Here is an 18,353-nt window from a genome sequence, read left to right on the forward strand (position 1 = left end):
CTTCAATTAAAAGTATAAAAAGTTCGGTTATATTAATAAAATAGAGAATAATTCGGTATTTCCAACCGAAAAAATCAATATTTATTACAATAAAATCTAATTCGGTATTTCCAATCGAATACAATATACAAATGGTTAGTTTACTTGACATTTAAAAATATTTAGTACTCAAATAATAAAGAAATAAAAAAGAACAAACATTTACAAATAAAATAAAAAATTTAAATTAAATAGAAGTTTTGCAGATTTTTAATAGAAATTGTAAGTAAAAATTGTTTCCATGTATAAAATATAAAATAAACATCACATGTTTAATTTCAGAACGCTGTGTGTCCATACCTACAAGCATTTTTTAAATATTGATAATCTGAAATTTCAAAGAAAACCGAAAAACCGCTGCCAAGCCTGGTGATAAGGAACAAGAGAAGAAGGCTTCGGCTACTACTTCTGCCGCTCGCAAAAAGGAAAGTGCAGCAAAGCCGGATCAAGCTAAAAGATCTGCTGCTGCTACTAAAAAACCAGTTGAAGCCGCTCTTACACAGAAAGTTGCCTCTAAGGCTAAGCCAAAAACCAAAGAATAAACCCAAAAACTAAGAATACCAAAAAGAAGGCTGCTGCTGGTAAGAAGCACAAACTCTCCTCGAAGGCTAAGGCTGTAGCTTTTCTAAAGCCTAAAAAGGCCCAGAACAATATTATCAAGGACGCTTTAAGTACCCGTGTACGTAAAGTAAGAACAAACGTACATTTCCGCAGACCTGCGACCTCGAAATTGGCTAGCAACGCCAAGCACCCAAGGAAGTCTGTACCCAGAAATCGCATAGACCTTATGGTAAGAAAATCGAAACTATTTCTTTTAAAAGATTTTTTAGAAAAATCCTTTGTTCTGTTTTCAGATACTGTGTAAATAATGTTTGATACAATTTCCTCGTACATTTGTATGAGGGCATAATTTGACCATGCAGTTGGCAAAAATACAGGACGAATTTAGTAAACAAATTTCAAGATTATTTCAAACATCAAGATGTACATATTTATTTTAAAAAAGCGGTAAACTGTCTATATTAGTGCAAATTGCTTGATGATGTAGCCAATCACAAGGAAAATATAACAGCTTATCACATATCTCTGCAAAATATGTATATATTCAAGATGTATTCATATGTTCATATATATCGATAATATTTATACAATAGTAAATAAACAGTAAATACAAAAAAAAAAAAACATAAAAACGTGTATTTTAATTGGTTCTTAATATTGATAGTTTCGGTTCCTATGACCGAATTGTTTTTAAAAATTAGTAGTTACGCTAACTAAAATTTTCCTGCCTTCAATTGAAAATTCGGTAGTAACAACCAACCTTTGTTCTAAAAAGTAGTGTTATGGAACGAAATTTTCGATAATTACAATAATTTTTTGTGGAAGTACATGCAACCGAACAAATTCGATTGGAAACAAATTCGGTTGTGACAACGAATCTGTTTTCTCTGTGTACACACAAACAAACACATTTATACAATCTATAGAAACATTGCCATGAAGTGTTGGAGATTTAGCGAATTTGTGTGAGCTGTAGCGGGGGGACATTCCACTCACATCCATAGATACTGGTAATGAGTTTTTTTTTGTTGGTTTTGCTGATTTTGTTTTAGTTGTGTTTTTTTTTTCTATTTTTGTGAAATTTGTATCTATCGCATGTTAGACATGACATGTACTTATGTGGTTGGTCAATGTTATTTGTGGACACATTAGACACAGACACAATTCAAATAAAATTTCAAATTTTATAAAATCTAAAAATAACGTTTAAAAGAGCAAAATTACACACACACACACACAAACACTTACTAATACAGCTACTAATAAAACGGGAAAAACATATATCTAGATTCAGCTACATTTATTCATACATTTTACTGCTAATTAACATGGACTTTATATGGTACAATGTAATGCTAATAAGTTAGAAAAATAAAACATTAAACTCAACATTTTACGGATGACAAGTTTATTTACGGTATGTACGCTACCTTAGGCTGTAAATGAGTTGAAGTTGTGACGTTTTTGGGTAAAATACATTTCCAGGATGGTAAATATCATTTTCAGGACACTTTGTCGAAAATAATATATAAAAATAAGAATTCATTGCTTTAAACAATAACAAATTTAGAACCTAAACATTTGACTTTATATAAAAATTTAAAAAGGTTTAAAGTGATAATTAAAATGACTGTCATAATTATCCTAACTATGAATGGTCAGGAAAATAACTAACTTACAATGGAAAACTTAAAAGGAACGCCAATTATCCGATTTCTTGTATTAACAAAGCCGCATAATGATAAAGGAAATGGGACAGTATTCGTCGCGACTTAGAGTTACATATTTTCATAGCTAGAGTACAAATGGCCCTTTGTTCTGGAATGACTGATCTACTAGTAATGAAATCGAAGAGTAAATTAGTTTTACTAACATCATTAGCCTGAGGGGGTCCAAACAGTTTTTGCGAAAACCAAAAATTTAATTTTGCAAAAGAAACACCAAATTGGTCACATCTTTTCTGCTAACGATGGAATCGTTTGTAATTAGTTTTACTAACATCATTAGACCAGCCTCAGGATGTCCAATTATTGCGGAACCAATGATTTACACTTTGCAAAAGAAATTCCAAAAAGAAGTTGGACTTCTTCCAAGCAAAATGTTCCGCAAATGTTAAACTCTGAAATTCTCTTTCAAAGCTTTAGAGAGACAGAGAGAGGGAGTAAAAATGCTCGACCGTTTCCTCTTAGTTCTTATTATAGCAGATTCTATAGAATTCAATAAACATGAGTGCAACAATGAATGAAACCTGACCAATTACCCATAATTGGTTGTCTCTATTGACCCAACAATTTCATCGCCTTAATTACATCAACCAATGATCTACCATCTTCCTCCAACGTCCACCAAGCAGAGTGGAAATTCCACGAAATTATCGTTGCAACTGCTGCTCGCTTTATTTCTGTTGGACGAATACCTGTAGAACGCTCGCAGTCCCTACAGATGCAGCGAATAAGCAAAATGATATCCGCAGTACCAACCCTACCGACTCGCGGCTTAAACAGCAGCGACATCAATGAGGACATAAGAAATTGCATCCTAAAATCAGAAGTCGGTAAGCTGTGGTAGAAGGTTCGGTCTGACTACAACCCGACCTAGAAGGATGACAGGATCGCGAACGGTGCTCTAGAACATTCTGTCTTTGGGTGCTTTTCAGTGAGCATCCAGAGGCAGAGAGAGATATGGCGAAATAAAGTATTGTTCCCCAACCTCACAACCTTTCAGTCTTGGACATGCCACCATCCAATACCGCTTCTGAAGTAACCAACAAACCATCTACGGCAATTGACCCCGCGAAATATCCAGACTGATGTTGAATCATCTTGGTGAGCGGGGATTCGAATACCTGACAAAGGTTTATAACCTATCAGCAACATAGCCAATGACTGGAAAATGGCTAAAGTCATTCCGATTCTTAAACCGGGAAATACATACATATATCTCTCGTGGAAAGACATTTATCTCTACTGTCACCTGACGCGAAGAATCTTTCCCCAAAGGTTATGCTACTTCACAGCAGCTCGACGAAAGTCTTCGACACAGTCAGCCATGACACACTCTTCGGAGATATCCTACTATCAATAATGCTCAACTATACGAAAAGATGGATCATGAAATATCTTAGTGGCTATGAGTAGGTTCGTTGAGTTTGGATCTATGCGTTCGAAAACCGGTAGATTTAAATAAGGAGTCGGAGTCGGAAATTACTATGCGATATCTGAAGCTATTACCAGCGAAGTCATCGGTAACACTTTTCACTACCTGGTCAAAAGAGGTAAATCTTAATATTGGCATCGTAGTCAATGGAGACCAAATTCCGATCTTTTAAGTATGTTTATCTTCTCAGCTCATGCCACTGCAATCACGAACAAATTGCGAAGTAGGAACAACGTCCTTAAAGCTCATCTGGTAGATCGATTAGATTAGGTTTAGTTAAATGGCCCTAGAAGTTAATTCTGCAAGTTTTGTTTGCGATAGTCGTAGAGTGACTTAGATAATATTCCTGTTTACTATTTCTTATTAAAAGGTATACAATTTGGAAATCTATTAAAATCTATATAAAATAACTATAACACTCTTAGTAGGTACTTCCAAAACATTGACACAATTCGGTCCAGTTAAACGATATCATTCACAGTCATGTTATATCAAAAACAAATACATTTGGATACTAATATACATTTAACACATAATGACAGGAAATGGCACGCGTTATTTTCATGTTAAACACATTGACAATTTGTGGACTAATTTGATCACATTTAAATGCTTTTTTTGTGTAATTTTATCGAAAAATAAATCCAAAGTTAAAAAAAAAATAAAAACAAAACATGAAAAACGTGAGAATTTTCAAATTAGTTGTAAGTTCAATAAATACATTGTTGTTTGAAAAATTAGTGTGTCACTCTTACATACATACATTTGTGTAAATATATCTATGTACATACATATATGAGTGGGTATAACAACAACAATTAAAGTATCAATGGATAGAAAATGCATTTCTATATGCAACTTTTTTCTATAGATTTTAACTAATAAAATCTGTTGCTGGTTTTTTCTTTTGTTGTTATAATGGCTTAAGTCCTTTTGTCGGCATTTTATTTTGTTGTTTTCGTTTTTATTGTTGTAATTGTATAGATCAGTGGATAAATACCAATCTATAACATGTTCATTGTAGTATTAGCAGTGGTCGCTGTTGTTGTTGTTTTTGGCAATTTTAACAATTTGACATACAGTTGACAAGTTGACTTTGACACATTTGAACATTTTATGCCCCTTTTTTCATGTGAGACTTACATGAATGCATTATGTGTTTTCCTCTTTTAGTGAAAGAGATAGCAAAAGAGAGAGTGTGACAAAAAAGTAAAATACAAATCATAAATAGACATTTTTGAAAGTTCCTACTTAATACCTATAGAGAAAACAGGAGTTTAAAGGAGTTGTTTTTTTTAATAAAAATACATTTTACTTTTTAATAAATTGGAAGCTTAACGGATTCAGAACAACATTTATTCTTATATGCAATTTCTTGTTGTTTCTCCGACGTTCTTAAAGGATTTAATAGTGAATTTTGTCTGAAATTTCCACAATTAAGTTTATGATAACCTCAATGTACGGATGAATTAATTTACAGAATATTTCACAGTTCATCATTTCCTTAAAATTCAGGGTTGTATGTTTAAATGATTCTAAATGATCAGGAATTCTTCAAAAACAACAACTTCGCGTCAAAATCAGATTAAGTATTTTGCAGCTACTGGTTTAAAATACAAAATCGATTTATCTATCAAGATTAACTTCTTTAGAGTTTCGATTGCTGGTGAGAATCAGAAGATCACTTTCAAATATATAAAGTTTAAAATTATCAAAAACTAGACGAAGTTCTTAGGACTATGGCGACAGCATGTGGGTATGCATGAGTAAAGGGAGCATTTTTATCGACTTGAAAGTTCATAACAATAATGTGAAATTGCTTTATGTGAACACCTGCCTTGATCCCCTTATTTCACGGTGGTTTTTTTCACCCACTGGGAAGACTTGAGACGGTCTACCAAGCTCTCCGCGTGACTTCAATGAAGAACACTCAGGTGGCAATTTTTGTACATAGTTCTGCGGTCTATGTACAAGCTGTAGTACACGAGATATATAATCTCTTGCCAAGTGATCACTCCATAATATCGGGAAGTACACCTAGATGAACCAACAAGTATATACGATGTTATGAGCCATACCGTCCCCATCTTTCAGTAATCGGTTCAGGCAGATTTCTCAGATTCCTCAGTAGCACCACAAGGCTCTGTTGCTTCGGCAACAGCACCTAAAGGCGTATTTGTTAGTCCGAAATACCCAGCCAATAGATCAGGATACCTCTGAATGTCGAAACAATGGTGAAAGTCAAGACATACATATATGTATGTTGTGATGGCAATGCAGAGAATCTAGACATATGTATATGGCACTTGGATATATCAGTCCTTAAACCAACATTCTCTCCCCGCAAATTTGGGTACAAACCACAACCACTATGTAGAGCCCAAAAGAACCTCAACCAACTGACGAGCAAGGACATTCCAAGGAAATGCCGAGGATACATTTTATCATCACAAGTTTATAATCCACGCAGACTAAAGGTGTTGGTAGCACTTCTTTTCCACAGGCTTGCAATAACACGAAGATGAAGATTTCATCAACGTAACATGTCCCCGGGGAGAGAGAGCGCGCTTCAGTTTCTTTAGCTTTGAGTAAGTTAAAGATAGAAACAACCTTCTTATCTATCTCTCCTTAGAATATTTTTGATATTCATCACGAAATATGCTTTCTGATTGCGAAAGACAAAGATATTAAGAACTTCTTTTTGAAATTAGTATAATTTAACTTGTACGTCTTCATTAAGTTAAAGAGTGTCCAGCTTCTTTAAAAAAGTTGTTGTCTTCCAAATGATGCAAGCATTCCTTAGTTCGATCTCTTAATAGCATCTTTCAATAGCAAAAGATCATAGGGTCCATTTCATTCTAGAAACATCAAGTATTAATAACATTACTTTGTTCTAGAGAGACTTTATATTAAAAAAAACTGGTGAAGCTAAGTCGAAATATTTAGAACATTATTTTCGACTTGGAAGTTCATTTGTTGAAATCGCTTTTTAGAACGGATCTACTGCTACACACAGTAATTTAGTTTATCTTACAAACAATTAAATAATGTAAATTTTGAACATAAGATTTATAAAGGAACTGCATTCATGATCGAATAAAATGAATCGCAGTTTTCATGGTGAAATTTTTCTAATTCTAATGACTACAACCTTTAAAGGCTCTGTCTCTTAAACATTGTAACACTTTTATGTTCTTGATATGTGATTTATTTCCTATTTATTACACTACGTCTTTTAATACTTGTTCAGCACAAATCTATACCGAAATTGGTCTTTCTATTCTGTGCGGAAACATTTGTGTCTGTTTTGTATCTCATGTATCTTTTGTATCTCATGTATCACATTTGATTGACAGCTCTGAGTGGTTGACAATTGTTTGACAATTCACAACATTGGATAATGGGCAAACATAGGCAGACGGACGTATGGACGGAGGTAAACAAAAACAAACATGATGAACAACAATTTACACTTTTGATGCATTTCCATTTATACCGCTTCCATTCATATTTCCGTTTTTTTTTTTGCGTGTGTTTTACTTTATAACACTGATCTGAAACGATTTTCTCGTAACGCCTGACAAATTTTCTGAAACATGTTCTACTTTAAATACATGAAAATACAGCTTTTTGATTTTCATTTATATTTTTGTCAACAGATGACAAATATTAAAGTGATATGATAAGAAAGATGGTAATTATGCCACTATGTTTTTAAATATGTAATGCATTTCTTTTTGGAGGTATTGTGATGTGTTTTTCATGTTGCAACTGTGGTTATAAGTTTTTATTCATAAAAAGGGAACGTGTTCCAATGCAGTAGGGGAAATTAAGCCTGTATATAGTTTAGAAGGTCAATAGTTAATGTCATAAACTGTATTTTTCCCAAGCGAAATTTGTTTAAAAAAACCTGCATAAATGGTTAGAGTTTTCAAAAAGACAAAGAACCCTCATCTTAACAGAAACAATGTCTTTAATACCTTATTTAGGTTAAATTTAAGTTAAGAAAAAGTTAGCCGAGTTGTGCTAACTTTAACACTTTAAGATATAAGCAAAGAATCAACTGGAAAGGTATTAACTACTGGATTTCACTACCCTGCTTGTCACTACATATATAGAAAAAGAAAAAACCAACAAAATTTAATTGCCACATTTAACAACCAACATAAACAGCAAAAAAAAAAACTTCAACTTAAAGGAAAAAGTTTTGTTTGTTTAATTTAAAAAAAGAAACCTCCTCTATATATTGACACAACTATGATTCCATTTCCAGTCCAAAGAATACCTAATAAAACATAAATGTGTGGGAGATTTTCCATTTTTTTTTTCCTAATCTTAACTACGTCTGTTGTGTCATTTACCGTTGATTTGTAGATGTTTTAAAATGCAAAATAGTTTTCTTTTCTCCATGTCTCCATCACCTTACAGTTGCCATTTGTTCAGTAAATCATAAACATCATTGCTGTTTTTATATCATTTCCCCATGCAAGAAGACAATGACAAGAAAGTAATTATAGTAAGTCAGAAATAGAGGCTAAAACCGTAAAGAAAAAGTGCCAAGAGCAAAAAAGTACTTAAAAAAGCATGTTGATTAATTAGCGAAAATACTTGGAATTTATTTGTGTAGTATTTTAATGTTTTTGTTTTCTATTTTATAAATAGAGGTCTCATAAATTAGTTAAAATTGCTTAGGTTATTTCTAGATTTGTTGGAGGAAAAACAAGACTTTTTCTTTAAAATTAATATAAATTAAATCAAGAGGATATTCCCTCATACATGAGTGGTCTTATGATTCATGTGGTAAATATTTGTTAAAACTGTCTATAAATCATTTAAACGAGAAAATAGCAATCAGGGAGACAAGTAAAGTTCTTCGCGAAAGTAACAGACGTGGGAGGAAGTAGTGGCCAAAGCTAGAACATTTATCTGACCTCAAATATCACTAAACTTATTACTTTGGTGTCGGTAAATACTTCTATTCAGGCTTTCTCAGGCATCGCTCTATTCGGATCTCATCAGAGTTTCAAAATAAATTCAGACGTACCGTTCCTTCCGCTACTCTATTCTTATTATACCCTACACCACTATAGTGGGAAGGGTATTATGCGTTTGTGCTGATGTTTGTAACGCACTAAAATATTAGTACTATACCCACCTTTAAGTATACCTATCGACTCAGAATCACTTTCTGAGTTGATTTAACGACCGTCCGTGTGTCCATGTAAACGTTGTTATCAAAGTACAGGTCGCAATTTTCAAGATAATTTGATGAAATTTGGCATACATGTTTCTTTTGACCCAAGGACCTATTGAAAATGGTTAAAATCGGTCCATTATTTCACCTAGCCCCCATACAACTGAACCCCCCGAAAAGGGCTTTTGAGCTCATAATTCTGTATAATATAAATGTATCTCGATAAAAGTTCGCACAAATAAGTTTTATACAAGCCTTAATGATCTTGCCGAATTTCTAAATGATCGGACCCCTAGCCCCCATACAAAGCCCCCCTTCGGAAAATGACTTGAATATCCGCAATTCACTTATTAACACTTTTATTGCAATGAAATTTATCACAGACAATTATTATATAAATATAAATCTATCCAGCCCATTTTATCGGGATCGGTTCACATTTGCTCCTATCCCCCATATAAAGCCTATTTCAGAAAATTAGTTTTTCGTCAATAAATTGCTTAAATAAATCGGAATCAAGGTAATATTCCAGATAAATGCTTTATTATGAAAAATATATCACATTTAATATTCATAACTGGTGTAGGGCATCATATGGTCGGTCACGCCCGACTATACCTTCTTACTTGTTTTTCTTAATGACTTACTATGCCAAACATCCAACTCTATTTACTCTTTTAGATATGACATCAACATAGCTATCATTCAATTATAGATCAAGCGTTTTGAAGATTCAGACAATGAACCAAACCATGAATAATTCGATTAATCAAGACCTAGTAATAACAAACTGTGAATGGAGTCATGCGAGCAGAGTTGAATTAAACTCTTGTAAGGCCCAAGCATGACAGATTATCTTACTTCATGGGTGGTGTAAATATTAAGGAATCAGAAGTTCTGAACATGATAATACAGTGCGATAGATGCTTCCGTAACACATTTTTAAAGTGTTAAAAAATCCTTCAAGCGTTTAAGTTTTTTAAAACGCTATATTTACTTCACTTCTTCTGATCTTCTTACTAAGTACTTATATTCAACGGAAATGGAATACAACTCCCATGTATGAACCGGTGCATCAAAGTCTATATCAGGGTTGCTTGGATCTATCTTCAACGAATGCCTGACAGTGACAAAGAAAGTGCTCCAGAGTTTCACTGTCCTCTCCACATGCTCTACATTCGTCTGAATCCGCACGTCCAATTTTGTATAGATATGTTCGTAATCCTGTGTTTCCACTCAAAATACGTACCATTATACTAACTTCAGACTTGCTCATTTTGAGGAGATTTCTCAACTTGCTCCCATCAGGGTCATCCCATAGGATCTTTGTGGGTCGTTTCATTAGTCCAAGAGACCTTATGGGATTTGTCAGGTTAACCACCTCGAGCTCCCTTCCCTTTAAAGCTATTACATTCGCCCTTTCGTTGCCGACTACTCCCGAGTGACCTGGTAACCATACGATGTAAAACCTTGGAACGGATAGTCGATAATATGGTTAAAAGCAGTATACCAGACAAAGACCTTAAATTTAAGCAGCATGCTTATGTAAAGTGACGATCGGTGGAAACCGCTGTAAACGAAGTTGTCCACTACATAGATGAATCCTTCGATAGCAAACTGTATACACTGGTGGTATGCATTGACATCGAAGGCGCCTTCTATAACATACACACTGATACTCTTATCAAATCCCTAGACCAGTTTTATGTTGACCGAGTGGATCAACTATATGCTAAGGAACAGATGGATAAACTGCGAGTTGTACGATATAACTATCCGGAAAAAGGTATTTCGCGGTATACCACAGGGTGGCATTTTGTCACCATTTTGTCCTTGTCTATAGTTCAGATTATATCCTTGTCTATAGCCTTGTCTATAGTCCAGACTATAGCCTTGTCTATAGTTCAGACTTTAGCCTTGTCTATAGTCCAGACTATAGCCTTGTTATAGTTCAGACTATATCCTTGTCTATAGTCCACGATTACTAGCCTCCTAAGGACCCTAACTGAGAAAGGACTTAGACCTGTCTGCTATGCAGACGATATCGTAATACTTTTAAAAGGGAAGGATCCAAAATACTTGTATATTTGAGGAGGCTCTTAGTGCGGACTTGAGCTGAGCTCAACCGAGAGGCCTCAATCTTAACCCGGCGAAGACGGATATCTGTCTTTTCACAAGAAAAACTAAATTTTCTACGTATACTGAACCTTGCTTCCTGGGCAATAGGACAGACAAAGTTAAGTACTTAGGTGTAATCCTTGACCGAAAATTAAAATACAGACAACACATAGAGGATAGGAGCAACAAGGAACATCGGTGCTGGGCGATATGTAGGAGAACTATTGGCATGAAATGGGGTCTTAGTCCTACTATGACAAATTGGCTTTATAAAAGTGTAATTATACCAATTCTAGCTTATGCTTCAATAATCTGGTGGACTGCTTTGGACCAAAAGTGTTATATCAAAATACTACATAGAGTTCAGCGTACATGCTGCTTGGGTATAAGTGGTGCCATGTATAAGTGGTGCCATGTATACTACTTCAACCAAAGGCTCTTCCATCCATTGAAGCATATTTAAGATATGAAGTGCTTACAGCCGAACGGTTCTTTACCTTAGGCGAACTGGCCAAAAGCGGTTAGGGGACACGTCAACAATGTATACTGGACACTATTTGTTGCAACTATTTGCACTACTTTCCATAACAGCACTCCCGCGTTAATTGAAAACATTTTATAATGTAGGGTATTATAATTATATTATAATTTAAACAAAATGTTTAAAAGTGTTAAACTCTGAACTACTTATCAAATTGACATCATGTAATTGCGCCAATTGTGTAACAAACAAATTAAAGTTCCGAAAAAAAAACACAAATTGTGTACTTTTTTCCATACAAACTTATTAACAAAATTTAACAACAACACCAGCCAACCGACTACAACATGTTTAACTACAACCTAAACATTGAAACCAACATATGAAATGAATAACAACAACATCCACAATTACAACAAAGTGAAAAAAAAAAATAATATAATAGTAGACAAACTACACGTACATCATGTAAAACAGCTAAAAAACACAAATTAACAATTTACAACAAACAGGAATACAAACAATAACAACAGCAGCTGAAACAGCAACAACCACAGTAATCAGCCCAATAAAAATAGAGAGACTGGGCCAAAACAACAACAAAACAAACAAAAAATGGCACAAAATGTTAAAAGTGCGAAAATAATGTACTTAACATAACATTACAACAATGTAAATGTTGTATATTTATTTTGTTCGTTTTTATTTTTTTATTTTTGCTGGCTGATACTCAAGGCTGCTGCAGTAACTCATGTTGGCATATTGGTGAGACCACCACCACCACCGAAATAAAATAAAACAAATAAATTTTTTATTTTAAAAATAAAAAAACGACACAAATTTCTACTCCTAGACATTTAAATAGAGTACGTGAATCAACCAAGCAAATAAGATTTTTAGTTTTTTTTTTAACATCCAACCACTCAACCAGCCAACCAACGAACCATCCAGGAAAATAAAACTACTCTTCTCTTAGATGCTTTGGCAAGCAAGGCAAGTGACTGTATAACAAGTGATTAGATGTATTTTTTACTATGTTGTTGCTGTAAATAAACAACTAATACAACAACATTTCAAACATTACAATAAACAACTTTGACAACAACAATAATAAAAACAACAATAGTTAAAGTAATAATGTTAAAAAAAAGAATAACAACAACACTACTTAGCATTAATGTACATACAACAATGTTGTATTTTGTTTGATGCGGTATCTCTATTCTTTTTCTCATTGAATTAGGCCAAACTCCAAATAGAAAAGAAACAAATCTTTTGGTAAAAAACGTAAGTTAGATTTCATACTCATACATTAACCTTCCTACCATCATCATCATATGCACCACTGCCATCAACATCATCAATGTGTTGTATCATCATCATGTAAATATTTTATGGTCTACAAACTTCTTTCCCCTCTTCTAGTATTCGAATAAAATAACTAATTTTTGTTTTGGTGCCCCTTCCGAAAACTATACTATACACTTAACGATAAAAATCGTTCGGAAGTCAAACAACTTTTAGGCCAGACCACAGACTGGACTATAGTTAGTTAGTTTGCCTTTCGCTGATGTACGCATACATACATTAAAAACGGAAAAATACACCTAGGACTCTATCGGGCCTGTTGCGCGCTCCTTTACAGGTGTCTTAGGTGGGAATCGAACCCCCACGACCTCCAGTCTAGCAGACCAGAACACTAACCTACTAGTCTGTAGTTTATTTTATAAATCAGACTCCGACTAACCTATAGACTAGATTATAAACTAGACTAGACTATAGACTAGACTATAGACTAGACTATAGACTAGACTATAGACTAGACTATAGACTAGACTATAGACTAGACTATAGACTAGACTATAGACTAGACTATAGACTAGACTATAGACTAGACTATAGACTAGACTATAGACTAGACTATAGACTAGACTATAGACTAGACTATAGACTAGACTATAGACTAGACTATAGACTAGACTATAGACTAGACTATAGACTAGACTATAGACTGGACTATAGACTAGACTATAGACTAGACTATAGACTAGACTATAGACTAGACTATAGACTAGACTATAGACTAGACTATAGACTAGACTATAGTAGACTAGACTATAGACTCGACTAGACTATAGACTCGACTAGACTATAGACTAGACTGTAGACTAGACTGTAGACTAGACTATAGACTAGACTATAGACTAGACTATAGACTAGACTAGACTAGACTGTAGACTAGACTATAGACTAGACTATAGACTAGACTATAGATTTTGTATAGTGTGGACTATAGTTTATAAATTAGACCATAGTTCCTCACTAGTATTGTTCAGATAATGAATATTTTCGGTAATTTTCATGTACACAACACGATCATAGACGAACTTTTCAACAAGAGCATATAATATAATTTGGACTAACTAGCCTTTAATTTGTTCTATAGACAGGTCTATAGTGTGGACAATAGATTATAGTCTAGAGTAGAATATAATATTAGACTACAATATGTATAGTGTGGACTAGAGACTAGACAACAGTCTGAACTATAGAGTCGACTATATTTTATCGCTAACTATAGACTAGACTAGACTATAGACTAGACTATAGACTAGACTATAGACTAGACTATAGACTAGACTATAGACTAGACTATAGACTAGACTATAGACTAGACTATAGACTAGACTATAGACTAGACTATAGACTAGACTATAGACTAGACTATAGACTAGACTATAGACTAGACTATAGACTAGACTATAGACTAGACTATAGACTAGACTATAGACTAGACTATAGACTAGACTATAGACTAGACTATAGACTAGACTATAGACTAGACTATAGACTAGACTATGGACTAGACTATAGACTAGACTATAGACTAGACTATAGACTAGACTATAGACTAGACTATAGACTAGACTATAGACTAGACTATAGACTAGACTATAGACTAGACTATAGACTAGACTATAGACTAGACTATAGACTAGACTATAGACTAGACTATAGACTAGACTATAGACTAGACTATAGACTAGACTATAGACTAGACTATAGACTAGACTATAGACTAGACTATAGACTAGACTATAGACTAGACTATAGACTAGACTATAGACTAGACTATAGACTAGACTATAGACTAGACTATAGACTAGACTATAGACTAGACTATAGACTAGACTATAGACTAGACTATAGACTAGACTATAGACTAGACTATAGACTAGACTATAGACTAGACTATAGACTAGACTATAGACTAGACTATAGACTAGACTATAGACTAGACTATAGACTAGACTATAGACTAGACTATAGACTAGACTATAGACTAGACTATAGACTAGACTATAGACTAGACTATAGACTAGACTATAGACTAGACTATAGACTAGACTATAGACTAGACTATAGACTAGACTATAGACTAGACTATAGACTAGACTATAGACTAGACTATAGACTAGACTATAGACTAGACTATAGACTAGACTATAGACTAGACTATAGACTAGACTATAGACTAGACTATAGACTAGACTATAGACTAGACTATAGACTAGACTATAGACTAGACTATAGACTAGACTATAGACTAGACTATAGACTAGACTATAGACTAGACTATAGACTAGACTATAGACTAGACTATAGACTAGACTATAGACTAGACTATAGACTAGACTATAGACTAGACTATAGACTAGACTATAGACTAGACTATAGACTAGACTATAGACTAGACTATAGACTAGACTATAGACTAGACTATAGACTAGACTAGACTATAGACTAGACTATAGACTAGACTATAGACTATATACCAGACTAGACTAGACTAGGCTATAGACTAGACTATACATTAGATTATTGTCTATTCTGTCGATCAGACTATAATCTGGAACTTAGACTAGACTTAAGTGTGGACTATAGTTTATAAATTAGAACATAGTTCCTCACTAGTATTGTTCAGACTATAGAATATTTTCGGTAATTTACATGTACACAACACGAACTTTTCAACAAGAGCATATAATATAATTTGGACTAACTAGCCTTTAATTTGTTCTATAGACAGGTCTATAGTGTGGACAATAGATTATAGTCTAGAGTAGAATATAGTATTAGACTACAATATGTATAGTGTGGACTAGAGACTAGACAACAGTCTGAACTATAGAGTCGACTATATTTTATCGCTAAGTGTATAAAGCAAACAAACAAAAAACTATTAAAATAAAACATTATTATATTTATGCTCATAGTAAGACATTCAATGCACTTGTAAATTAGTCTTCTTTACAAATCCATACATAAATACTTGCATTGGCAGAACCAAAGCATATCAGTACATCGGCCAATGTGTATTTATGTTAAAGTGTATGTAAGAACATTATTTTTATTGTCTGCTAATAAAATAAATGGATTTATTTAATACATTCACGTTTCGGCTACAAACATAATAAATGGTGACAATTTCCACCAAAAAGAAGAAAAACTGCTGGTTTTCCTTCTATGCGAAACAAAAGGAAAAGCTAGAAAACTATAATGGACGAGAAGAAGTCTTACTGAAGAAGAGGGCAACAGTTGAAAGATGAAAATGTGTGGTAATAATAAAAGCTAAACAATTTCAAATTGTTACGTGACATCAAGTGACAGTTTACAAGTACTCATAGTTAAATCAGCTGAAAACTAAAAAGACACTAGAACCACAACTAAAAGAACTAAACAGACAAAGACTAACAGTCAACATCGTGGAGAGAGATATATGAGCAAAAATTAAATCGTCTTAAGACTTTAGACCAGCAGCATTTTTCGTTGGTATTTTTTGGATGGGGAAACTTTAAAGCACAAAATTTTGTTGTTTAGATAAATGCAGGTGATTTTTTACAGTTAAAATATTTTAATTTCAAGAAAGTAAATTAAGATTTTGTTTAAAATTTTTGTAAAAAACTAGACTAAACTAAAGACCAGATTATGTATATACTAGATTATATACTAGAATAGATTATAGAAAGGACTATAGACTAGACTAATAACTAGGCTTTAGACTAGATTTAACTATAGACTAGACTATAGACTTGAATATAGACTAGACTATAGACCAGATTATAGACTAGACTATATACTAGAATATATACTAGACTATAGACTAGACTATAAAGTAGACTATAAACTAGACTATATAATAGACTATAGACTAGACTGTAGACTAGACTTTGCACTAGGCTATAGACTAGACTACATACTAAGCTAGAGTCTAGGCTATAGACTGGACTATGGACTAGATTATAGACTAGACTATAGTCTACCGTCCTTTCTCCCTACCAAAATTTCACTTACCTTTTCCGGCTTCTTTTTCGAAGGTGGTGAAATAATTTTCGCCTCTTCCTCCGATGCCATTCGATTAAATTTACGCGTGGCCTCCTTAACACTTATGGGATTTTCAGTGTCCACATCGGGACCCGATGATTTCTCACCACTACCATCAGTTGAGGTAGCCGAAGAACCGGATGAAAAAGAAAAACGTGGAATATTTTCCTTATTACCACCGGTCTCATCTACAGAATTAGCTCTAGAAACACTTTTTTCTCGATTGGCTTTTTCTTCCAATTCTTTACGTTTATTATCCTCACCCTGGGGTGTAGGGGTGGGAGGTTCATTTTCAGAAGTTTGACGTTCAAGACGTTTAGGGTCAATACGTGACATGGCCGTGGTAAACTCATTAACACACTCACGATAGTTGTCAACGTTTTCCGTATGAACGGCAACACCAGTAGCGACTGGTGTTTGGGAAATTTTAGCCAGAGGAGAGGAAAACTCTGGGGGAGGTTTGTATGGAGGTGGCTGGCGGTAAGGAGAACTAGCCACAGCATCTGAAGTTAATGAAACTCCCCCGGGACTACTAGGCACTGAATCAGAGCCGCCAGCTTGTGAAACAGCACGTTGCACTACATCCTCAGACGGACATTCATTTAAATATTTCTTACGCAAAATTAAATATTTCTGATTGTTTTCATTTTTAATGGTGGCCAAAATATTCACATAAGTTTTAAATTCTTTACGAGCTTCATCTGGAATATTAGAAAAAAAAATCCATTAACATTTAATTTGTATTCCTTATCATTCATTTATAAGCAACAAGTATTTTTGTTTATATTGTACATGAAAAACAACAACAACACATTGTGACTCACTTTGTGTCTCGGGATGTGTGAGGAAACGTTTGAAATGCTTCACTAAGGCATGATTTGTTACTTTACAACCATTGTCCAGCATGTATTTACGTATTTCACTTAATGATAATTCTTTTGGTCCCTCCATTTTTGCAATATTTTATTATTTATCTTTTATAATTATAGCACAAATATATTTCACACACAAAAAAACACAGAATTTCACAAAATTTATAAACAAATTTGTTTTTTCTTCACTTTGAAGCAACAACACAAAACCAAACAAACAAAACAGCTGAGCGAACTGTCAAATAGCACGATAACGAACGAGTGTATGAACAAAAGTAACGAGTAGACAAGAAATATGTTCAATAAACGAAAAAAGCAAACAGCGAGGTGTGCTGTTTTGTGAGAAAGTGGAGGTACAAGCTAAATTATAAGTTGAAGTGAATGTTGGAAATGAAAAATAGACTAGATTATATGAAAAATAGTGTTTATATTGAAAATTTTATGATTTATTGTGTTTTTAAATATAAATTTTTGTTGTGGAATTCAATTTTGAATACATAATTATGAAATTATTTATTTCGTTTATCTATTTAATAAAAAATCTGTA

General features: G+C 33.7%; 1 protein-coding gene across 1 annotated transcript in view; it reads right to left on the reverse strand.

Annotated features, from left to right (window-relative positions):
- Nucleotides 1-18,049, reverse strand: part of LOC119606491 — a gene marked incomplete at its 3' end in the record, with an annotated part of 35,762 nt that extends 17,713 nt beyond the window's left edge. The window contains exons 1-2 of the mRNA XM_037960019.1: nt 17,759-18,049; nt 16,905-17,635 (exon numbers count right to left, since the gene is read on the reverse strand). Of these exons, the coding sequence (XP_037815947.1) occupies nt 16,905-17,635; nt 17,759-17,885 (858 nt within the window). The remainder of the gene's footprint in view (nt 1-16,904; nt 17,636-17,758) is intronic.
- Between the last annotated feature and the right edge of the window lie 304 nt (nt 18,050-18,353).

Source organism: Lucilia sericata, unplaced genomic scaffold (assembly GCF_015586225.1).
Source record: "Lucilia sericata isolate MDLA Ls3-8-SP2 unplaced genomic scaffold, ASM1558622v1 Contig000594F_arrow, whole genome shotgun sequence".
Taxonomy (NCBI): Eukaryota; Metazoa; Arthropoda; class Insecta; order Diptera; family Calliphoridae; genus Lucilia; species Lucilia sericata.